At 37.5% G+C, this 25,602-nt stretch overlaps 1 protein-coding gene across 3 annotated transcripts; it reads left to right on the top strand.

The window, feature by feature from the left end:
- The first annotated feature begins 13 nt into the window (after window positions 1-13).
- Window positions 14-23,931, top strand: AREL1 (apoptosis resistant E3 ubiquitin protein ligase 1). 3 transcript variants are annotated; one of them, XM_026711739.2, is made up of 20 exons: window positions 14-152; window positions 4,949-5,156; window positions 6,553-6,612; window positions 7,828-8,057; window positions 9,325-9,562; window positions 11,206-11,375; window positions 11,833-12,013; window positions 13,173-13,420; window positions 13,999-14,076; window positions 14,493-14,634; window positions 15,445-15,566; window positions 16,558-16,633; window positions 17,799-17,908; window positions 18,259-18,438; window positions 18,560-18,685; window positions 18,991-19,120; window positions 19,305-19,363; window positions 20,342-20,431; window positions 20,796-20,971; window positions 21,180-23,931. In XM_026711739.2, the coding sequence occupies exons 3-20, from the start codon at window positions 6,597-6,599 to the stop codon at window positions 21,280-21,282; spliced, it is 2,475 nt and encodes an 824-aa protein (XP_026567524.2). In that variant the 5' UTR covers window positions 14-152; window positions 4,949-5,156; window positions 6,553-6,596; the 3' UTR covers window positions 21,283-23,931. The 3 variants fall into 3 exon arrangements, with proteins under 3 accessions (XP_026567524.2, XP_087778077.1, XP_087778076.1); XM_087921951.1 differs by lacking the exon at window positions 14-152 and adding an exon at window positions 180-304; XM_087921950.1 differs by lacking the exon at window positions 14-152 and adding an exon at window positions 189-323.
- The last annotated feature ends 1,671 nt before the right edge of the window (window positions 23,932-25,602 follow it).

Genomic DNA, 25,602 nt, shown 5'->3' with positions numbered 1-25,602 from the left:
GCAGCCTGGTTCTGTTTTTGCTAACGGAGTGACAGAGTCACGACCGACTGTTTGCATTTTTTCAGCTGGACTTCCTCCTCCTTGCTCCGTTTCGCCTGTTCCTCTGAGGCGCCGGGGTCCCTTCAGGGGAAAGCGAGAAGCAGGAGGACCTGGTACGGGGACGGGAGGAAGTAGCCGCAGCAGGAAGAGGGCGGTCCCCTAAGAAAATCCTCCCCCTCCTTGAAGAAACGGGCAGCCCAGTCTGCCTTTTTTACTTTCGTTAGTGCAGGCGGTAGGATAGCTGGGAGCGCCGAGGAAGCAACAGGTGCTAGGATCGACCACAGGTTAAAATAGGTTGCGGGGGGTCTCAGCCGCAGATAGGAATCCTGCCAGTGGACTCGTTTGTTTGCAAACTCTCACTCTAACCAGCTGGGAAGAAGAAGGAGGAAATTTGCCTGGGGGCGGGGGGCTGTATTTGGTCCTCTCGCTTTCTTTTCTTTCCTTCCCCTGGCACGACGGTATTTTCCTCTCCGTCCGAGAGAAGAGGGAAAAGCGGTGTGTTGCTACAATATCCTCTCCCTCTCGGGTGTTAGGAAAGGAGGAACTGGAAAGTGGTGGTACCCTTAAATTTATCTCTTCATAATTTCCCCTTGGTTTACAATTCTCCCGTTACTTTCCATTTTAAAATTTGTCCTGTTAGGCCAATTAATATTTTTCATTATTTGATTTGGGAAGGTACTTTTTATGGTTTGCAGATAGCCTCTTTAGGTGGTGTTTTACTTTTCAATGCTGTTTCATGCAGTGAGGTATTTTTCATTGTTCTGGAAAGTGGTGTTCAATTCTAATGTGGTTAGTGCCAAAATTGCCCTGCATGTCAGGGTAGTAAAGAATTACTGGTTAGTATATGACTTGGGGGGGGGGGGAGACTAAAAGAATATTTCTGTTACAGGGTTTCACCCTCTTTAAAGTGTTATAAGGAATGTCAACAAGCTAAGTTACAATTGGTTGTCTTTGAAGGTGGTATTTCATTGTATGAAGTATATTATAACTTGCCCTATAGAATTTGTCTTACACTGATCTTGGTTTTGTGAAATTCAGAGAAAAATTAACATACAAATTGCAAGATTTAGTCTATTGGATTAGTCTATTAGTCTAATTAGTCTATTGGATCACTTCCAATTGATTTCTTATTAACTTTCATTTATGATATTCTTGTATAATATAGTTATCAGATTGGTTCTTGACAGATATTACTTCATAAAATAGTAATTTCTAGATACATATTTGTTTTTCTTACTTGTGAAGTTACACTTGCAATATTTGTATATGCTAATCCACTTGGTTACTTGAACTAAATAATAATTGGTTTTAAATGAAGAATAATTGATTTAAGTAAGGTTACATTTTTCATCTATTTAAAAACTACCCCACTTTTTAAAAAAATAGCAAATTACTTAGGTGGATCTAAAACAGGCCAAAGTAAAATTATTGTGATAAGTATTGATTAATGAAAACATTCCCAGTATTTCATATTTTATAAGCAGCAGTATGGCAAGTGAAGTGATATTTTCACCTGGTAATTTTGAATCTATTTTGAAAATTCAGCAGAGCTCTGATTATGTTTATCCAATTGTTCACTTCATAACTATTAATTGCCTATATCTCCAAGGAGCTTGGTTAGTATATGAACAAATGTTTAATTTTGTATTTTAAGTACTTTATATAAATAGTAGTAATATTTTTCAATTTTGGTGCTCAGATTTGACCTGGAACCACTTGCATTATTGTGACATAATCTCACTTTATTTACGGACTGCCTGCAACTTCCATTTCCTGATCAGGAATATTTATAATAGGGAATCTGCATCAATGTTATGATAATCACTATACAAAATCATTCGAAAGGTACAACTGGCAATGGTTTCCCAGCATATATGATGACATATGGTGGAATAGCATATGCCAGTATGCTTGTGATTTCAGCATTCCCTGCATGATAATGATTTCTGGGTGAGAAACTTTGCCTTGAGTCAGACTGCTTGTTACTAATAAGCAGGTGGTAATGTAAAATAAATATTCACTGAGATATAATATTAATAATTGTGAAGAAGTCTTAATATTGAAAAGTGTATTGTCAAATAGAAAGTACGTGTGTAGAAGAAAACATCTGGGTTATTTCACACTCCTTTCAGATTGTTTCATTTGTAGAAATTGATTATAAATATTGTCAGTTATTGTAATCTTTCAAGGATCTACTCTCTGTCATTCCAGGATACTTTTTAACAAGAAAAATTCTATTTTTTTTGCAATTTAATTATTTTTTTTGTGAACATTATGTTTCTGTTGGTGAAGTCCAGAACTGTGTAGCTTGTTTAAGCTTTTGCATCATAGTGGTGATTCTGGTTCAGTTGATGATTATCTGAAGCCTGGAGGTTCTTATCTGTTGTATTATGGATATCAATGCATCCATTTTTCCTACATATAGTAAAAAAATTTCCCCCTATTGAATGGACTATTTAGTTTGTTTATATTATGATTTGATCCATAATGTCAGTTATCAATTAAACTTATGAAGCAAGAGCTGCAATCATCTAATTCTGATCATCTGCTTATCCTGAATAATTCTTGCAATGTATACCGTTTCTGTTAATGATTCAAGCATTTTATTAGTTTCCTTGGTTGTGTGGATATCCATAAAGATTTCCAGGCAGACTGGAATAACTTGCCTATATTTGATCAGTCTTGCTTGGAGAAATGTCAGAATCTCATCTCTGCACCTTTTTTTTTAACAATTGTATTCAAAAAAATTTAAATAAATAGAAATTAATAGTACAGAAATTAATTAATTTTAAATGAAATAGCTCTTCTAAAGAACACATATGACTGTGTTTTTTTTATAATGATACTGTGAGAACAGGACAAACTTCCTGATCTTATGCTTATCCTATTTAGTGGTATTGAACATATATTATTTGGTGGATTAGAATACTTTTTTTAAAAAAATCCATTTTGCGGGGAGCAAAGTTTATTTATTGTACAAGCTTTAGCATGTGACTCTTATATAAGACTCCAAAGCAGGGGTGGGCAAACTTTTTGGCTCTGTGGCCTCATTGACTTTTAAAATTCGACAGATGGGCCACCACCTGGTGTCGAAATGCCTGTCATTACAAGTCAAAATCAAATGAATGCAATCATTCAATCATTCACATCAAACCTTAATTCTGTACCAATCTTTGGCGGGCCGGATTAAAAAGACTAACAGGCCGGATGTGGCCCATGGGCCGTAGTTTGCCCACCCCTGCTCCAAAGTATTATCCACAATCATCCCATGCCTTCTGGTTTTATAGAAAATAACAAAGATTAGATAATATTAGATAACTAATTAAAATTCTTGATATACATTCAGAAAAATTAGAATCAGCAAAAATTATTTCACTAGGTTTGGAAAAGGAATTTTTGAAGCATATCGAAGACAATTGATTATGGCTAATCCTCAACTCACAGCCAGTCGCTAAGCAACTGGTCAAAGTTACAATGGACCCCCCAAAAGGGACTTATGACCCAGATGCAAAGACCAGATAACAGACACCCTTACCTCCATATGTGATTGCATTTTGGGTGCTGAGTAACTGTATGCATTCATGGCTGTTTACAATAACCAGTTGGTCATGTGACTGCAATTTGTGATGTTTTTGCAGGAACTCAGGGTTCCAATTTCTAACCAAAACTGCCCTACATTGAACAATGGATTTGCATACTGTGGCCTTCACTTTATGATTATAGTATTATTTATTAATTGATTTGATTGCTACCTCTCTTGCCTCAAGGCGACTCTTGTTTGTTTAATGATTGCCGCCAAAAGGTTGTAAAATTGAGTGCAATCATGCTGTGACCTGCTTTGTGGCCTTCATGACTTACAACCAAAACTGTGAACTTGGTCATAAGTCAAGGATTATCTGTACTCTGAATGCTGTTTAGAAGGTACTACAGCTTTCTTCTGCCCTGCATCATTTTACTAAAGTGATGAGTCCTTTGCTGATGCTTGGAGAAGAATCATCACCATTTCACTTCATTTGCCTGGAACATGCATACCATTGTAATTGCCTTTCTTTCCTGTTCAATTCATAATACATCTGTCAGCTTGCTAGATCCATTTAGATTCATTTGAAGCTTGATTCACTTGTATCTTGGTAACAGTTCTGGAGTGGTTTGCTATATAGCCCTTTTGTGGGACCTTTTAACCTTTTTAGTTGCCACACACAAAATGCTGTGAGGTTAATCTATTATTTGTGAATGTATTACTAATCTATATGTATAAAGCAAAATACCACTTACGCATCATCACAAAATCTCCAGAACAGTAAAGCCTACAAACTTGAAATTTGGCACATATGTTCCTCTTGGCTTCTAGGTGCTCACTAACAAAGGATTTTTCAAAATGACCATCAGAGCATTAGTATTTCCTATATTATTATTAACACACACTGATGCTAAGGAGTTCTACTCCCGCTCCCTACCTGAAAAGAAATCTTTTCCAACTGCAGTTGAGCTAAGCCATGCCCAGGCTCCTTGCTGTTTCCTTTTTGCTCACACAGCAAATACTGTTTCAGTTTCCAAACAGCCCTGAACTCTCACACACTGACAGGACGCTAGCCAGATGAATACCAATGGATGCTGGTAGGCAGAGGCACAATGTCCCCCCTTATTTTCCTCCCCAAAACTTGCCCGATAACATAGTTTCATAGTGAAGCATGGGTACCCTGCTAGTTATAAATAAGAGTCAAGTGAGAACCTGCTTTATTTTATACTGCTTCTGTATGATCATAACACCTTTTTTCCTCACTGATGTTTTAATAGGTCTTTGGCTCTCATTTAAGAATCAAAGAACGACTGTTTTTTACCTGATTTCTTGTTTTTTTTAATCATATGTAATACATATAATGATTACAACTACTTGTATTCATTTCAGAAAGATGATTTGAGAGCTTCATGGTCTGATAATGCATAGTGCCACTTCTTGGGATGGTCACTTCATTGCTACATTTGATTCCCTGGCTCTGAGTTCCTATTGTGATTTCCAGGATCCTATGTGTACTGCCTGGTGTCTATCCTGAATAAAAGTGCAGAGGAATGGGCACTCCCACTTTGGCTTTGTGGACATGGGAGTTTGAATAAAGGTAATTCTTTCAGTTGGCTGGAGGGATGTGGAACATGCTTGTGCAGGCTGTGAAGCAAGGCTTGGTAAAGAGAATAGGAATAGATCCAGTACAGATTTCCAACATAATAGAAAGTGTTACTGTTACTAGGTGGCATTATTGTAAGATATTGTGCTTATAAAATGTAATAGCAAGTCTCACTGTCCCCTGTTTTGACACAACTGAACCCTGTTTTCTTGGTAGCAAATATTTAGATTCCTCTTGCCATGGGATTTGCTGGCATCTACGCTTTGCTTTGGTATCTTGAAGATTTAAATAATAAATAAACAAATAGCAGAACCTGGGTGAGGATGGGGTACAGGATGGATGGGTAGATGGATAACAGATCCTGACTATTGTAGATTTTTCTTTTATATGAGAAGGAAGATGAAACCATTTTCATTCGGCACTTTGGATCCTGAAATCTACAGTATTCTTCAAGACTATGTTTTATCTTTTAACAAGCAAGATGTTGCTAATGAAACATTTTGTATTCTACTGAATATTCAGAACTTGGATATCTAAAATATTACCTTCCCCATAATGATATTCATAAGAATTAAAATCTTAGTTTGGTGCCTTTCTTAATCTGTCAAAGAAAGAAATCTCTTCTACATACACAGCCTCGGTGGCGCAGTGGTTAGAATGCAGTATTGTAGGCTAATTCTGCCCACTGTCAAAAGTTTGATCCTGATGGGGCTCAAGGTTGACTCAGCCTTCCATCCTTCCGAGGTGGGTAAAATGAGGACCCAGATTGTTGGGGGCAATATGCTGACTCTGTAAACCACTTAGAGGGGGCTGTAAAGCACAATAAAGTGATATATAAGTCTAAGTGCTATTGCTATATGTATATCTTGGTATTCTCTTCTTTCTTAGACCTGATTTATTGACAGTTTTCAGCTACCTGGCAGACCTTTCTGCTTATTAAGTATTAATATTCTAGGTGGTAATCTTGATTTACAAGATTTATTTAGGCTTCTGAGGTCTATTGGATAATTGTTATCTTAAAACCTTCTTAATCTTTGAATATTCTTCTAAGTGTAAAATGAAGAATGAGTGGAACAATTTGGTCTAAGTTTGTTTTTAGAATTAGAGATTAGGAGGATCATGATGCCATTTCTTGAAAAAGTGTAGTATTCGAAAAACAATAAATAAATAACTAAAAGTGTTCTCAGATTATTGCTTGTAGTCAGTTTTTAATGCTTAAAACTTCTTGTATTTACAAAAGCTACAAATGAGCTCCCCTTTAAAAAAATGAAATTAAAAAAATGAAATTTAAAGAATCAAATAATGCTTAGTGTGTTTTGTGAAGACCAAACATTTTTTAGATCTACCTAAATTTTTTAATATGTACAAGATCTGTTTTTTTTCTTTCTAGATGCAGCTGTAATCCTCAGCTGTGTGTCTCATTGAAAGGACCTAATGTTTTACATTATTGGTAAGTGAAGACAATCTATTCATAGAATCTGAAAGGAACCTTTGAGATTTTGTTCTTTTAACTTACCAGTAGTCCTCACCTTATGACCATTTGTTTAATGGCTGTTCAAAGTTACAACAGCAGCCTCGAAAAAAGTGACTTTTGTCCCATCCTCTATGTCTGGACTGTCAAACTTGATTTCATTGAGGGCTTCATCAGGATTGTGTTTGACCTTGTGAGGGGCAGGGGGCATGGCTAGGGTGGGAGTGGCTAGCTTGATGTTACTCCTGTCAAGGGCGCCTGTGGTGGTCTGAGAACTGTGTCAGTGAAAACGGACTCCCAAGCTCTGTCTTTACCTACAACTGCTTCCTGCAACCCTCTGCCAGCCCAAAACAAAGTTTGGGAGGGCCACCCACGGCCCTCCTGAGCTCCATTTTCACTAGCAGAGGCACTGCGGGCAAGTCCATTGCTGTTTCCAGGGCAGCCCTGCGGGCCACATCTAAGCACCCTGTGGGCTGGATCTGGCCTCTGGGCCTTGAGCTTGACATCCCTGCTCTATGTTACGACCATTGTACTACTCCCATGGTCACTTGTTTGCAATTTGGATGTTTGACAACTGGCTCATGTTTACAGTGGTTCCAGTGACTCATGTTTACAATGGTTGTAGTCAAATGATTATTGTGACTACAACTACAAGAATTTGTGAACTTCCCAGCTGGCTTCTGACAAGCAAAGTCAATTGGGAAAGTTAGATTTGCTTAATGACTGCATGATTCCCTTAATGGCCACATGATTCACCTAACAACTGCAGTAAAAATGATTGTGAAAATTGGTCACTTGAAGACCCACTTAATGACCAAAATTCCATGTTGCTAATTGTGGCAATAGGTCTGCAATTGTAAACATTACAGTTGAGCGCAACATTTCTATTGCTAAGCAAGGCAGTTGCTAAGTGTATCTGCTTCTCCACTGTCTTTGCTTGTCAGAGGGACCCTGCAACCATCATAAATATGAGTCAGTTGCCAAGTATCTGAATATTGATAATCTGACCATGGGTATGGTATAACCATCTTAAGTGTGAAAAACGTTCATAAGTCACTGTTTTCAGTGTTGTAACTTTGAATGGTCATTAAACAAAGTGTTGTAAGCTGAGGATTACTTGTAATACGAAATTGCCATAGTGATGGATTTTGAGAGTTTTGTTGGATCCTATAACTATTGTTTTCTGTTTGACAGGTGGGATCACAGTGGTATCTGTGGTAGCTTTCTTTTTCACCATTAAGTTCCTCTTTGAGCTTGCCGCACGTGTAGTCAGCTTCCTCCAGCATGAGGACCAGGAACGTCGAGGAGAAAGGACCATTTATGACTATGTGCGAGGCAATTACTTGGACCCCCGCTCTTGTAAAGTCTTCTGGGATTGGAAGGATCCCTGTGAGGTGGGACGTAGTATGGCCTTCCGAGTGCATGTAAGAGGAAATTTCCAATTCTATGATAATTCGAGCAAGCGCAGAACGGAAAATCCAGGCCATCAGAGTTAAAAACATGAATAATTTGAGTAAACTCTGGAGACAGTGGAGGGTAGGGAGACCTGGCATGCTGCTATGGTCCATGGGGTCATCAAGAGTCAGACATGACTTAGCAACTGAACAACAATAAAACTACCGTGTTTCTCCAACAGTACAGCCTCCACTAATAGGAAGCCCCAGCATGATTTATTGGCACAAAATCAAATTAACCCCCCCCCCCCCGAAATTAAGGCCCATATTAAACATGCGAAATGGTGGGGAATGGTGGTGGGGGGGCCTTGCCGTTAGGAAGTACTTTGTTGCATGCCCGGATATGGTGCTGCCTGCATTGGTGGGGCACTTCATATCAGGAGACCTTCCACCACCGTTGCTTTCCCTTCTCCCTTGCTGCCGCGGCATTAGAACAACGCCGCGGCATTTGGCGCAGCCACGTGCAGCCAGTCAGGGCTCCTCCCTGCAACCGGAACCCTGAGGAGAAACTTGGCTTCAGGCGCTCCTGTCACCACCTTCCCTTTGCCTTTGAAGGTAAAGCGAATTATTTTAAAAACCTCCGCTCATCCCACCAGGGCCGCGCCGGAGCCGTGCGGGCTGGGCAGAGCTGGGAAAGCGAGCCGTGGGTGTTTCCTGGCTCTGCCCAGCCCGCACGGCTCTGGCACGGCCCTTGCGGGATGAGTGGAGGGCCCAGCGGGGAGGCGCTCGCTGCCTTGGTGAGAGCTCTGCCGCCGGGCAGGAGGGCCCGCCTGTCAGCTGCGCTGGGCGCCCCCAGGTGGAGTGCAAAGAGCCCGGCCTTATTATGTGAGAAACACGGTAATTTTTTAAAAAACTAATGAGGGTGATTTTTTTTCCTCCTTTTTCTCCTGCACTTCCTTTTTTGATATCGTGTTGATCATTCCCTGTGCTACAAATATGTTTAACTACCGATTTGATTACAGAGTTGTGTTTGCTGAATTTAGACATTATTATACTCTTGTAAGAATATATTTTTATTTCGTTGTTCTTTATTAATTTATCTTAATTGATGACTTCAAATTTGGATCTTACACTGTATGTATGTATATGCATGCATGTGTATTGAAGCAAAGATTTCCCTCATGACTTGTGTAATGTCAGCAAGATGATTTTAGTTTGCTGCATTTTTTAATGGCTGATGTAAGAACTTAATGCCTTCACAGTCTGCTATTCAATTAGCTTCTTAATTCCCATACAGTTGTTCTATAAAAATGGCCAGCCTTTCCCTGCTCATCATCCTGTTGGACTGCGAGTTCACATCTGCCATGTGGAGTTAGCAATAGATATTCCTGTCACCCAGGAAGTGCTTCAAGAACCCAGTTCCAATGTGGTAAAGGTGGCGTTCACTGTGCGCAGAGCTGGGCGGTATGAGATAAGCGTAAAACTTGGAGGCTTGAATGTTGCGTATAGTCCTTACTACAAAGTATTTCAACCAGGTAAGTATTGCTTAAAGCAAAAACAAGTATTGGGGATGATATGTTGGTGTTTATTATATTTATATCATTAATTTATGGTAAAATTTTAATAATAGACATACTGAAACATAGAATGCTTACTTAAGTAAAAGCCCTATTTTTAGTATAGTGGAACCATAAAAATGACAAATTGTGTTCAGCTGTTTTACAAATCCACTTTCTAGAATTTTTTAAAGACCTTTGCATTCCATTTTGTCCTGCATGAGGTAATTAATCAGGATAAATATGTTATTATCAGAATCAAGTCATACCATCATCCAACTGATGTACATAATTCAAGATTTCTTAATATTTTCCCTTTCACCAATATAGAAAATATGCCATGCACATGGGAAATAATACACTGATTATATTAGAAGATTAAGCAATAGTAAAGTCCTGGTACCTTGCTGCTACCATCACACTCATAGAACAAACCCTGAAATGAACCCTTAACTTGTGTTTATTGAGATTCATATTACCAATAGAAAAGAATATTTGTAGCTCAGGATTGAACTGTGGTGCTCTACGAACTTGTTTCTTTTCTTGGAGACATTTTGTTATCCAACTAGTTATCATTAGTGGTAGAAGAGAGTGGATTTGCTTTCTGTTTATATTTTGGTTCCTGTGTTGAAACAAACAAACAAATAGACAAACGAATCACCTTACCAGCAATCAGATAAGCAGAAAGATTGTGTACTTTGTGCTCCTCTCCTTCCCATCTTTTAACTCTTATTTGTTGTTGTTATTTATTGTTTAATTATTTTAATGTCAACCAGTTCTTATGTTTGTAAGCTGCCCATAGTTGCCTCAGAATGAAATGGGCACGCATTAATAAATAAATAAAAACAAACAAGATCAAACTAGACCAACAATCAAGTAAAAAATGCATCAATCAAGGAATTGCCAACTGAGACAAACAAGTTGACAAAGAATCACCAATATCAATTTCAAGGAACCACCAACACTGATAGGACAAGTCATTACTATATAAACAGAACAAACTTCACTATCACCACTGATGATGTTACCTACTTAGGTAATGAGATGTTTGCAAGAAAACAAGTTCAGAGAGCACTAATGACTCTACAGAGATTCACATTGTGCTTTTCACCACTATATTTTGCCTGTCAACATACCTGCTTAATTGCTTCCAATACCTTGTAAATTAAAAAGATGGAATAAACAATCCAGTAGAAAGAGGTTCAGAAGCAAACTTAACTATAAACTGAGCCATTGTATTCGCTGTAGTTGTCTGGAAATAATAATTTACCCAGTTGGTCTCCTGGTACAAATTCTGTCCTTAAATATGTAGGGTGCATTTCACCATGAATAATTTTATCCAAGTGAAAAATTCTGCCACATTCAAACTCTCTTTTCTAGCTATGTAAGTGTGAAATTAGTTCAGTCATATGTCCTTGAAAAATTGGGTTGACTCTGTATCTGTCACCATAACCCAGAAATAGTGATTTCTTCACTGTACATTTTGGGTGTAGAAATGTATGTTTGTTAGCCAACATTGGTTGCTTCATTTAGTATCAATCCTATTTCTACATCACTACATTTTTGCAAATACCCTCCTTGTAATTTTATAAGGGGTTTGTGCAATGTGTTTCTTATTTCAGGAATGGTAGTTCCCTCGAAAACCAAAATTGCCTGCCATTTCTCCACTCTGGTGCTGACATGTGGGCAGCCACATACTTTGCAAATACTTCCCAGAGATGAATACGATAACCCTTCTAGCAACTCAATATCATTGATAGATGAGCACAATTACAGCCTCTCGATCCATGAAGTAAGTGGACTTTATATGTCTTCTCATGTAAAACTTCAGACCAGTGGTGGGATTCAAACTTTTTTACTACTGGTTTTGTGGGCATGGCTTGGTGGGTGTGGCAGGGGAAGGATACTGTAAAATCTCCATTCCCACACCACTCCAGGGGAAGGTTACTGCAAAATCCCCATTCCCTCCCCACTCCTGGGGGAAGGATACTGCAAAATCCCATTCCCTCCTCACCCCACTAACCTGCTTTCCAGCTCCATTCTCCTGTGCAGGGCAACAAAAGAAGACCCAGCCGATCAGCTGGGACTCAGGAGGCAGAGAATAGATGGGGGTGGTGCCAGTCAGAGGTGGTATTCTGAACCACTCAAAATTTACGCTACCAGTTCTCCAGAATTGGTCAGAACCTGTTGAATACCATCTCTGCTTCAGACCATACCAATGTCTCCTAACTCATACTTATTTTGTCTAGCTTGGCCCTCAGGAAGAAGAGCCTTCTGATGTTTTGTTTGAAAAGTCTGTGATGTCCAATCAACAGACTTGCCAAGTTTTCCTGAGACTCACCCTACTGCGTAGGGGTTGTTTCCATGCCTGCATCTCTTACCAAAACCAGCCTATTAGTAATGGAGAGTTTGACATAATTGTTCTCAATGGTAAGTGAATTGTTTTTATATTTTGTGTATAGAACTTTAGCTTGGTATGTAGTCTTCAAAACAACATTGTGTACTTCATACCACAGTTTAAAATCTGGGTTTCTCAAATCTAATTCTTGTATTCTGCATTTTGGCATCTCATTATCTTGTGTCCTGTTATAAGCATTTAAAACTGAAAATTGCAATATCATTATTAATTTGCTTGTTTTTGAAATTGTTAATAGTAAAGAGAGATATTTTAAATAAAAACATTATAGACTTTATTTCTTGCATTCCCTGAATAAGTAATTTAATTTTATATACATAAAGTGTTTTGGAATTTATAGTAGATATGCAATCTCAGCATATGAAATCTGAAATTTTTTTGGCAAATTATAAATGAATGATTCCAAGCACATGTTTACTAATTTAAAAACATCTATAGTAGAAAAGCAATAGGTTTGAGGAATTTGCACCTCATTTCCCACTTCTGCTTCTCTGAATCCATCTTCCGAAATATTGAAATGTACACATATATTCAATTGTTATCAGTATAGCCCTCTTTAGACATACATCTGAATGCATATGAAATTTAAGAATGTAATATATTTGGGCTGAAAATATTTGCAATGCCCCTCAGTTGTTCTTGAATGTTTATTCCTTCCCCTTTTGTCATGGAGTGGCATGATTTGAAACAGATAATGACTGGAAGAATAAGAAATAGTGGGCACAGCCTGTCACTCAACTCACATTAAAACCAACCCACTCAAAAAGTGCAATTGAACATTAAGCCTCTATGAAATAACCTTGCATACACATGTGCCTTCAAATCAGTATTGACTCCTAATGACTGCTTAAACAAATCTCTGCAAGTTTTTTTTGTAAGATTTTCGGGAGTGCTTTGCTTCCTGCTTCCTAGGGTTCTGAGTGAAAGATTGCTTCTCAGGTTGCTTCATGACTAGGGCAGGACTAGAACTCCTGATCTCCCGGTTTCTAGCCTGATGCCTAAACCAGTAACTAGATCAGACTGGCTCTCTATGATATACCGTATTCATTAAGAATAAAACACATGCACTGCAAAATAATATTTTGGATCCACAACATTTTAAAAACCCAGCTGCACAACTTGTGTTTCTATTCTGAGCTTTGCCTTGTATTATACTTTATACCTGTCTTGCAGAGGATGAAAAGAACATTGTAGAGCGTAATGTTTCTACCTCAGGGGTCAGTATCTACTTTGAAGCCTACCTGTATAATGCTAGTAGCTATACCAACACTCAGTGGCATCTTCCACCCCTGAATTTGGGCTCCTTTCAGCGGCGGCTTTCCACTGCTACTGAGGATGAGGATGAAGACTCTCCTTCTGATAGCCCGACCCCTGAAAAAGTGAAGAAACCCAAAAAAGTTTATTGCTACGTTTCACCTAAAGTAAGATATGTTTATCAGTTTTCCATTCAGACAATAACTATGTTTGCAACAGTTCTCATTGTCACTGTTTGGTATATTTCTAATTAGTAGTCATCTCTAGAATTGTTTCGATGTGATGATTATCAGGACAGGAGTATTGTGCTACAGTTTTTCTACAAGGCGACAGAATATTCATGTTGTCATGTCTCATCTCTGTGTTTGTTACAAATTTGAATTGTGGCTAAAGTCTACTTTAGATTATATTACTGAGCCGTGGGGGCACAGTGGTTGGAGTGCAGTACTCCAGGCTACTTCTGCTGACTGCCGGCTGCCTGCAATTTGGCAGTTCAAATCTCACCAGGCTCAAGGTTGACTTAGCTTTCCCTCCTTCTGAGGTAGATAAAATGAGGACCCAAATTATTGGGGGCAATATGCTGACTCTGTAAACCACTTAGAGAGAGCTGTAAAGCACTGTAAAGCGGTATATAAGTGCTATTGCTGTTTTGTTACATTAAAAAAGAATGAATTTGTTCAATGTTGACATCTTTTCAGAATGATGTATTCATGAAAATATGATTTCTGTTTTGTTTGCCTCAAAGCAATTCTCAGTGAAGGAATTCTACTTGAAGATTATTCCTTGGCGTCTCTTTACTTTCCGAGTATGTCCTGGCACCAAAGTGAGTTTGTAGAACTCCCTGCTATGTGGTGGGGCATGTTTTATTTTGAGAAAGTTTGTGGCATGAGGGGACTCAACTAGTTTGTTTCATTTGCAGGCCTAAATGAGATTTTTAGTTGGCATTTTAGAATACTCTAGGGAACTTACTATGGTGTTGTCCTGTACTATATCCTGCACCCTGTCATTCAACTTCATTCTCCTTATAACTTTCTTTTTGTTCCCTGGGCAAACAGATTCATTCTGTGGGAAATGGAATTTATAAATCACCTTTTTTGTTAGCCAGTCCAGAACAAGGGGTCAGGCAAGAGAATATGTACAAACACTGCTAATTGCATTTGCTTCATGTGCTGTGCTTTCTGGTGAATGATAGTTCCTTCTTCCTCTCCCTCCCCTATTTCTTGCATTTCTTGGTGTTAGTTTTCTTATCATGGGCCTGATCCTGTACACAAATTGCTGACATTGGTGGTGGATGATGGGATCCAGCCTCCTGTGGAGTTAAGCTGCAAAGAGAGGAACATCTTGGCAGCCACTTTTATTCGTTCTCTGCATAAAAATATAGGTAAAAGGAGTCAGAGCAGAGGACTCTCTCTGCTGGTTGGTGTGTAATGAATTATAAGCATTTGTGCCATTGATAGATTTTGTATCATTCATTCATTCAATTTGCTTTCTGCCCATCTTGCTGCAAAGCGACTCTGCAAGGCGAAACTTAGTGTGACATTAATTTATAAATGTGAAACATGAGTAGAATGCTTTAACTAAAGCATGTATAAGTATAGAGCAACTATTAACATATAACCTTTCTAATTAATTTGGATATTTTTTTATTTGGAGAGATATTTACCTCCTCTCTGCATTTGTAAAAATTTTGTGGTTCCACAATGGGAAATGCAAACAGTGCTCTAACTTGTGGAACTTATGTGTGTGAATATTTGTTTGTGTGCATAAAAATTCAATGGGGAAAGAGGAAAAAAAAGGGTCAGAAAACATTAATAAATAGAAATGTTAATTCCCTATTCTATAAGATAGTGCTTAGGGATATTTTTGTCACAATTTGCTGTCTTATATAATGAATCATTGGAAACAGAATCTGTTATTTTAAGTACAATTTTGTTTTATTTTAATATTGGTATACGTTTAATTGTTTTAATGTTGTGAGGTTCCTACAGTCATTTACTTGAGATGGGCAACTATATAAATCAAATAAATACAATTATGTATGATCTGCCATAGGTTGTCTGTTAATATATTTGAGATAAAGCATAACAGTTGCTTTAAGGCTGTTATGGCCAAGAAATCTCTATCTTGCAGTAAAAATGTTCATGCGGACTTTGAAAAGTTCCAGATATGACTCTGGGCCTATTCATTTCAGGAGGCTCAGAGACTTTTCAAGACAAAGTTAACTTCTTCCAGAGGGAATTACGTCAGGTGCATATGAAGAAACCTCATTCCAAAATTTCTTTGAAAGTTAGCCGCCTTAATCTTCTGGATTCAGTGAGTATGTCTAATGTAGAAGTGTTGGAAAACACTTATTCTAGAAAAGGAATAACAATAATATATAATTTAAAATATGTTACCCTTTAGGATACATTTTTTATAGATAGATAGATAGATAGATAGATAGATAGATAGATATTAAAAGTTTTAAAAATAAAGGTAAAAACTAATACAAACTAATAGAAAGTAACAAAGAAAAAAGAAAAAACTCAAAGAGAAAGATAAAAGTGTAAAAAAGACAGTTAGAAAAGAAAAAACATACAAAGAAATGACTTTTGTTTTTCTTTACAGCAGTTATATGTACAGCTATAAATTTACCTCTTTTTCTAAAGTTGCATCATGACTGTTTTCTATCATCTGTCTAATCATAGGTTCATTTTTTTCTGTTTTACACAAATTTTATACACAATTTTATTTGAAAATCAGTCTTACAATGTCCATTATCACAAAACTTGTTTGTCTACTTAAAATTTTCTGATAACTAAATAAAAAAATCCACTGGCAACTATATCCTTCTGCCTCTAATTGTTCTCTTGATTTTATTTTGTATTCCCCTTGATAAAATTCTGTATCTCGCAATAAAAGTTAGTCATTTGTATTTGCCTATTATTTCTTGTCTATAAAATGCTTCTTGGGCTGAGAACTACATAGTTGTTTTCAGACCTAACCTGAATTGTATCTATTCTATATACTTAAAATGGTACATCTAACATAAAGTCCACATTAACTTCGACATTATCATGCCACAACTGTCCATGCCACCTAAATCTCAGGATGTGCCCTTCTATCTCCAAAAGCCTTGTTATTTTTAGCAGCACACACTTTTTCAACCGATCCAAACAGCAAACCATAAAGTACAATTTCAGATCAGGTAGATCCAATCCTCCTATAGATAAAAGAAAGAAATTTGGGAGAAGATCTATACATTGACAGTATTTATAGATGAAATATCAGATTTCCTAACTCGTCTTGATTTTATTTTACTCAGACTCTGAAAGCCACACGGAATTTTTCTGTTTCTGATTGGAGCAAAAATTTTGAAGTGACTTTTCAGGATGAAGAAGGTATGTTAATTTGTTATGATATTGAAGAAAGCAAAATTAAAGTCTGCCTGTTGGCTTTCTGCAACCATTTTTTTTTTTTGTTTGTTTGTTTACTTACTTACTTACATTTATTGGCTGCTTATCTTACCACAGAGTAACTCTGGGCAGTGTGTATAGATGGATAGAGAGAGAGAGAGAGAGAGAGAGAGGGAGAGAGATAGTACTAGTAAACGCTACAATCCAGTAACAGATGGGGGGGAGGGGCAGAGTTGGGATCTGTTGTTAATTGACCTCCACTGTGATGTTTTCTCCATTGGGGTCCCAAGCTAACTGGAAGATCCAGGTCTTTAGGCTCTTACAAAAGCTCAGGAGAATTGGAACTGGGCTCACCGTGTTCCACAGGGCTAGAACAATAGCAGAGAAGGCCCTTTTCCTGGACCCTGCTAGCTAGAATTATCAGAGTGACAGGGTCACAGCATGCCTTCTCTGCTGGTATGGGTGGGACAGGCCAATCCCAATGGGATGAGACAGTTCCTCAAGTAGCCTGGACCCATGCCAACACCTTTAATTGCACCTGGAAATAGACTGGCAGCCAATGCAACTTGCAGAGAAGTGCTATTACATGGGCCATTCTTCGGGACCCAAGAACTGCCCGCACCATTGCATTTTGCACCAGCTGTAGCTTCCAAATGCTCTTTAAGGGTAGCCCCATGTAGAGCACATTACAACAGTCCAACCGTGAGATGAATAGGGCCTGAATGACTGGCAAAAGCCAAAATATCTATAGATTTCATTATATCGAACATTTTTGGGTGTACTTTCCAATATAAACAATTCTTATTTTACAAATAAAACAATAGTTGCCTGCATGGAAAAAAAACCTGACCTGTTGCTGAAATAGGTTTTAATTTGATAAGTGCTATTTGTTTTTTTTTAATGATAAAGATTTTATTTACAACTATGTTATTTCATTTATTTCAATGAAAAGAACAGTTATAAACTTAATAAATAAAAATTAATGGTAGAAAGCCACAGCAATAGAAATTTGGAGCATCATATTACAGTTGAGCACTGTGTAATAAAAGACACCATGTCTAGGAAAATATTTTTCTTTGATCACTGTATTCTTGAATGCATAGCCTCCCCTAAGATCTACCTAATTTTGTTTTTTGTTTTCCCCTTGCAGCCTTGGATTGGGGAGGTCCTCGTAGAGAGTGGTTTGAACTGATTTGTAAAGTTTTGTTTGACACAACCAACCAACTATTTACTCGCTTCAGTGATAATAATCAAGCACTGGTGGGTATCTTTCTATTTATCATAGTGGAAATACTGTATTTGTCTTTTACACACACACACACACACACACACACACACATTCAGAGTCCTATGACCAAACAGTTGCATAATTCTCCAAGTTCTAAGTCTAAGAGGTCACTCTAGTTCAGACCTGTTGTCCCTTTGACTGTCCCTGTCTAGTCTGTGGCAGCGATGACTGGGGGCAGTGCGGAAAGCAAAGGCAGCAGAGGCAGCAGTGCGGCAGCAGCCCCACATAACATTTCTAGTTTCTTATGTAGCCCCTTGGGAAACCTAATTGTCCACCCCTCCTCTATTGATTGTCATTCTGATTGTGGCTTTCTTGTTTGTAGGTACACCCCAATCCTGATCGACCTTCTTATCTAAGACTGAAGATATATGAATTTGCAGGGCGCTTGGTTGGAAAGTGTCTTTATGAGTCATCTCTGGGAGGAGCTTATAAGCAGCTGGTGAAAGCTCGATTCACACGATCGTTCTTGGCTCAGATCATAGGATTAAGAATGCACTACAAGGTAAAATCGCTCTTAATCTTTTGATTTTCTTTTAGAAAATAAAGGCGAGATCAAGATTTTGCACTGTGTCTTAACTTCATTTACTATCTTGTCCTTCTTTCCATTTTGTTTTTCTTTTTAGTATTTTGAGACAGATGACCCAGAGTTCTATAAATCTAAAGTTTGCTTTATTCTGAATAATGATGTGAATGAAATGGAGTTAGTTTTTGCTGAGGAAAAATACAACAGAGCTGGACAGCTCGAGAAGGTGAGAAATCAGTTGTTGATAAATTATTGATCTTTTATTCTCATATTGCTGCACCATTGCTTTCTTTTTCATTGTTTATTCTATGGTTTCTTTACTGCTGTTTACACTTTTTTTCATTTCTCTGTTTTTATTGTTGTAAGCTGCCTAGAGTAGCCCCATAGTGAGATCAATAGTAAATAAATTTATCAAACAAACAAACAGGAAAGATACAACTTAGATGTCTCCCATTTAGAAGTGGGAAAACGATATCATATGAAACAGAAGTACTTTTTTCACCCAATGGACATTCTCTCATTTCTTTTCAGGTAGTTGAACTGTTAACAGGGGGTGCTCAAATGCCAGTGACCAATGAGAATAAAATATTGTACCTGAATCTGCTTGCACAATACCGATTAGCCAATCAAGTTAGAGAAGAAGTGGAACATTTTTTGAAAGGTAATGCACAAAATGTGATCTTTGTTTTGTTTTGTTCTCCTTTTCTTTTTTCCCCTTTTTTGTTTCCTCCAAAGTGACTATTGTTCAGTTAAGTTAAAAGAAAAGAAGAAAGTCAGGAAATCAGGGTTTTAATGCCCTTTGCAGGTTGTTGTGATTGTTTATCTATCTTGCTGTTCTCTTTTAGGTCTCAATGAATTGGTTCCTGAAAACCTCTTGGCTATATTTGATGAAAATGAACTTGAGGTGAGAAGTTGGACTGCTATCATTAAGACAGGAGCATATTCTCAGTTAAATATGAGACTGTAGAATAATTGGTGCTGGATTTCCATTTACGAATGATTGTCTTGTTTGTATAAAATATATGACTTAACCAACATTATTTTTATGCAGCTAAGGTAAATTTGCTCATGAAATGAGCTCCATTCTTGAGTATGGCTCCTGCTTCAAAGATCTTTTCAATCTAAGCTGGAGAAGGAAGTTGCAAGCATAGGCTACATGCACTTTGGAGAAATAGTGCCTTGCACTGCTTTTTAATAGTATTTTTTTCTTACTTTAAATTTATTTGGGTGCTTGAAATTGTATTCCACAGAATCTGGGTTCCCTGAAAGACCAAACACAAATCACTCAAATAGAGCCAGGGCTTATTTTTCTAAAGTTTAATGGTAGGGGTGCAGGTTTTGCAACTTGTAAAAAGTTGAAAACGCTGCCCCCTTCAAATTGCCATATACTTAATGCTTTATGGCAGAAAATCTACGGTGGTTTGGAAAGTACAGAGTTTTATATATATATTTCTATGACATCTGAGTAAATTCCTAGTTTGGAAAACTGAATCATTCTTTGAGCTTTAATTCACAAGTTGGAAATCTTTCCCTGTTGTAGCCATTTGCTCTCCATCTCTCACTTTGAAAATTTGTGCTGTTGAAATTTAGCAGAAAAAAGTGCAATTTGGGACACCGTAATTTTCACAAAATTTGGTCTTTATGTATATTTTAAAAAGGGGTTTTGTAAAAAGAATATTTTATAATATTTGTGAAAATGTTCAACTTCCTTGTCGTTCATTGGTTGGTATCATTTGGCTATCATGTAGGCAATTCAACATGCAATTAAATGTCCCTATTCTTAATTCTGAGCATTTAAGGTTTATGAATGATACATGGTTTGAAAGAAAAACATCAGAAGTTTGGTTTTTTTAAAAGAAAATTATGTTTATTTTTCTTCCAGTTGCTAATGTGTGGTACAGGAGATATCAACGTCTGTGATTTCAAAGCACATGCTGTGGTAGTAGGTGGTTCATGGCACTTCCGAGAGAAGGTAGCGTGACTTCCTTTCTCTATCTCAGATAATAGCAATGTTGATTTTCTGTGAAAAAGAGAACAATGCTTCATAAATTAAGGGAAGCATAATTAAAAGTGTAAGCTATGTTGCTGAATTTTTTAAAGACTTCTTTTTGTGTAAACCTAAAAATGTTCTTTAAACGTGTAAACATTACTTTCTTTGTAATTTATTTATATGTATCTGGGTGTGTATGTCACTTTAATTCACTTGTTAAAACACCTTCAGAATTGGCTATGGCCCCTAGGGTGATTATTTTGCTATAAATTTAGTAACGTACTCATCCCCCCGTTTAATAATTTGTCATTCTTCTTGTTTCCCTGACCTTTACTGTAACATCTAGGTGATGCGCTGGTTTTGGACAGTAGTGTCTAGTTTTACACAAGAGGAACTGGCTAGACTGCTGCAATTTACCACTGGTTCTTCTCAGCTGCCTCCTGGAGGATTTGCTGCACTTTGTCCATCTTTCCAAATTATTGCAGCTCCAACACATAGTACACTTCCTACAGCCCATACCTGGTGAGTATCTTCCAAGAGATACTTTGTGATCTGTAGCAAGCTTCATTGTGATATCACTGATAATTTTCACTGCTAGAGTGTTTTTAGCGATTTGCAGTGGTGTATTGTACTGTGAATAGTTAATACCTATTCTCTTGCATAGGAAACATTGAAAGCATAGGTTTTAATGTTTCACATTCTATACCATAAGCTGTGTTCTTTCTTTCAGTTTTAACCAGCTGTGCCTCCCAACTTATGATTCTTATGAAGAAGTGCACAAGATGCTGCAGCTGGCCATCAGTGAGGGCTGTGAAGGCTTTGGTATGCTCTGACACCTACTGGAGGAACCCACTACCTTCTTTAATTCTTCAGGGCAAAGCTCAGTCTTAACTTTACAGATCCTTCTCTTGCCCATCCGAAAGGCGGTAGAGAGCAGAGAAAGGCACCATGTGAATTGGAACACTTCAGAGTCTCACGCCGATCACTCCTTTCTCAGCATGGCACCTGTCATGAATTGGGGTTCACCTGTGGAGTGAGATTGGAGTTGTATTTCATAGGCATGATGTGCCTGGGATTACTGATTGGAGGAAGCACACGAAGCAATGTTGCAGCTTGGTACAGGAGATAACTAGGATAGTTATATAACTTGTTACTTTGGAGAGATGACCAGATGAGTTTGGGAGCCGTGAATCCCCAGATTACAGGAAGTCTTCATATCTTCCCATGCCTTGACTTAAGTTTTCATGTAAGCAATCCCCCTTTTACTTGGATGTTAAAGGAAAGCTTTAAATTTTCTTAACCACCTTGCATTGCATGCTGCCACTTGGTTCTGGTTGGTGAACTGGAGCACAAGTGCTGATCCTTGACAGTGATTTTGATCCTCCACCCAGTTAGTGGAGGAGGAACTGTTAAAATGATGGAAGAGTTTCCATTGATTTTTGCCAGTGAAGTTAGAGAATATTGTAGCTTTCCAGGTGCTGCAATCTCTCCTGTGGATGCTCACTGATTGATTGTGGAAATTTAGGCCCATGAGAGTTTGAATTCAGAAACTCTGTGGGAGCCTCTTGTTAGTAACCTCTGTTCAGGTAATGGTAGCAAAAATGTTGTTTCCGTGTCTTGAATCAGGCAGAGAGTAGTTAAAACAAGGCAATTATTCCAGCATTTTTCTTTCCTGTGTTCTGCATCAGAAGCATTCCACATGATATTTTTAGGAGATGATATTGAAGATGTTTACTATTGACACAGAGGAAATGGGCTTGCAATATAGTACACTACTGTTTGAACTAGGAGACAGTGGTGTGAGTCGTCCTATATTATTGATGAGTATTTTTCAGTTACAACACATTTAGCACTCTCACTTCCTTGGCAATAATGAGTGGGAATTCAGGGGTTCCAGCTGGCAGCTTAACCAATTTTTGTCAACAAAGCCAAAATCTGATTGGATAATAAAGCTTTTGAGTATTTTATTGGCACCTAAAGTGCATTTATCCTGGTCAGAGGAGACAGATACCAATGACTAGAGATTATAGTGTCATTATCTGCTAAAATAAGTCATTCTGCTATACACTGAGGCTCTAATTTTCTGGAGAAGAATGGGTATATCTTACGATATTATTTAATATTGTGGTTTACTTCTCCATCATCAATAGAATCATTTGCAAATTATAAGAAAGAAGACCGTTTGCAAATCTGCCTCATTGAATATTGTTAACTTTTTCTTGATTTGAATATGTACCACGTTGATAAAGAAGTTCAAGCCATTATTTTGCCAAAAACCGCTGGACTATTGAGTATTGAAACAATTCAGGGATCCCTTCCTTGGGGGGCATTTTTAGAGACCAACACTGTATTTTTCTCCATTGGCAGCCATTTTTCTCCTTTAAGCATGTAGGTACCATTTTGATTGTATTAAGAATAAATTCTGTGGTCAGTGCAATAAAGGCTTGTAAATGCCTTGAAACATTCATTGCCCACTGCTCATCCGGGGGACCAAACAGTCTATGCTGCATAGCTCAGCCAGATGATGGTTTAGAGCAGGGGTGTCAAACTCGTGACCCACGGGCCGGATATGTCACACACTGGCCACGCCCACCCCTGGTTTAGTGAAGGGGGAAAAGTTGTGATATGTCACGTGACGACTCTGTGTTGTCGTAAATTTGACTCCCCTGGTTTAGGGGGTTGGGTGTTTCTTGATGCTGTTCCGGTCTTTTCTTTTGCTCCATTGACCTCCCAAGGGCATTCCCAGGCATGGCTGGAGGCTGGCTCTGCTATATCTTCCTCAGGAATCCCTTTGTTTCTTTTTTAGAGCTCAGTTGTTGTTTTTTAACTGAGGATTGAGTGGCTGGATATTCAGCAGACATCTTCTGTTTGAAACCACTCTATTAATAAATGCATTTGGCACGTCTTGCCACTTTGCAGAAGCCAAGGATTTTCATTTTATGTAAGCAGAGTCAAAACAGTGGTAGATGCCCCTTGTTTTTAGCTAAAATATATATTCTTTGTGTTTCTCAGCATTCCCTTAATTAACAGGGTCACATTTGTCCCAGTACTTTATAGTTTCAGTGCATTTTCCTAAATCCTTGTTGCTTAATTCTTCCCTACTCCAGTTATAATACTCCAGTTCTTTTTGTGTGTCGTGATTCAGGCTGTGCTGTAACCAGCTCTAATGTGTATGCACACACATGTGAGTGCTGAATAAGTTTTATGTTTCTTTGGTCCTTGTTTGTTTCACCCAATATGGAATAATTCCAGGGATAGAGATTTAGCTTATGATGTAGGTTCCTATAGACCTCTGTCTCTTGGATTGGATACCATAGGATATCCTACCCATGAGATTATCTTGCATGCTTTAATATCAAGACCTGTTACTTTAGCTTGGTCAGGGCCAGGCCCCAGTGGCCAGTTTCAGGTAGGATTCAGCAAGATTATGTAAACCTCTAATGTAAATAGTTTATACAATAAATAAAATATTTGAAATATGATTTGTCTCTCACTGTTTCTAAGACAGGTTGCTTTAAATAATGAAGTGGGATATGTGGGAGTAGGTGGGTAGGGAAGATACTTTCTCAGGTATTTCTTCATTCATACTTTGGTTTGCTGACTTCTGTAACGTAGTTCTACACTTCACAAGTAACAGCCAACCATACTTTTGTCACCCCTTCTAAAAATGTACATGTGCTTTGTCTGACACTGATCTAGGTTTCATTTAATTGGTTTCATATTAATTGACATTATCCCAACATTTACTGGATAATTTGCTGTCATTATGCTAAAATTAAGTTACTTTTATGATTAAAGATGAATTGCTATTATCTCATTTCCTTAGGATTGTAACCAGAGAGATTAATGTGTTTTAATCAGGAATATGTAGCTTGTATAGATAATTTAACATGCAGTTGATTTTTTTATAGTGAAAAATGAGTTCTATTTATTTTGGGACTATATTTCATGAAAAAAATATCATTTTTGAATAATAATAGTATATATATATATATATATATATATATATATATATATATATATATATATAGTTTATTTCATTTACCAACATGTGTACGCTGCCTCATCATAAGTTTCTAAGTAGTTTACAGTAAACACAATAAAACAAATACTCATAAAAACCAAACTAAATTAATAAAAGCTCTTGCTACTATTGCTATTTATGCTTCAATTTAAAACAACAATTGTTATTAAAAAATCTAAAAAAAAAAATCTATGTTGGATCCTAAAGACAAAAATCCACTATCCATTTTCTAAAGGAAGAATGAAAATGGCATTCTTTGTGTGTTCACTATTTGGAAAAGGTCATTGGCCATCACTTTTGTTATTAAGTACCAGGTGTAACCTAGTGCAGTCTCATAAATAAGGACAGGTAGGCTACAATCTCTATCTTGAGGCTGTCTATCACGGCCTAAGTTTCGCTTTTTCATTTTCTTTATCTGGTCTGATGAAAAATCATAGAAAAATTAAGAAAGCACATTATTTTGTACCCTTTTGGTAGGTACTGGGAATGATGTTAAACTCAGTTACAGATAAAACTGTTGGGAGTCCAACAATAGCTAATAAGGCCTATTCAGAAATAACAACAAATATCCATATGGGCCCCTTACAGTATTTAACACAAAAACCAGTCTCTTAAATATAAGAACAAATGTAATGTGTTATAGGTAATCTGTTTAGTAACTGCCTCATTTAACAGTTGTTTGCAGTTGCAACTGTGTTTAAAAAAGTAACTTTAAAACCAATCCTTGTATTTATTACCTTTGCAGATCATAAAAAAGCTGAAGCAAGTTCATAAGCACAGCCACAGTTTCATTTAGCAACTGTTTTGCTTAATGAATGAGTTGCCATCCTAATTGTTGTTGCTACATGAGGACTACCTGTAATGTTACAACACTGTTTGCTCTGCAGACAGAATTGGGATTACAGAATAACGAGAATCATTATGTAATAATTGCGGAGCAGATTTCATCCTATTATTTACAGGAAATGTTATGTGGTAATTCCAGAAGGCATTTTACTGTTAGCTTTGTTGGAAGACTTGGGACAGCAATATAGCCACTAGGAAGAGATCAGTAATTTAAAATGATTGCCTGATTAAAGTGATGCAAGCAAGAGTCTCAATCTAAAATAGCTTCTATTCAGTCCAGTAT

The sequence above is a fragment of the Pseudonaja textilis genome, chromosome 1 (genome assembly GCF_049901715.1).
Source record: "Pseudonaja textilis isolate UNSWEBS1 chromosome 1, rPseTex1.2, whole genome shotgun sequence".
Classification (NCBI taxonomy): domain Eukaryota; kingdom Metazoa; phylum Chordata; class Lepidosauria; order Squamata; family Elapidae; genus Pseudonaja; species Pseudonaja textilis.
The sequence above is the reverse complement of the archived record's forward strand: the minus strand, read 5'-3'. Positions and strand labels throughout refer to the sequence as shown.

Coding starts and splice junctions, on each gene's coding strand:
- AREL1 (XM_026711739.2), top strand. Junction 13,421..13,998: donor ATTGCTACGTTTCACCTAAA/GTAAGATATGTT, acceptor TTTGCCTCAAAG/CAATTCTCAGTGAAGGAATT. Junction 20,432..20,795: donor CATGGCACTTCCGAGAGAAG/GTAGCGTGACTT, acceptor TGTAACATCTAG/GTGATGCGCTGGTTTTGGAC.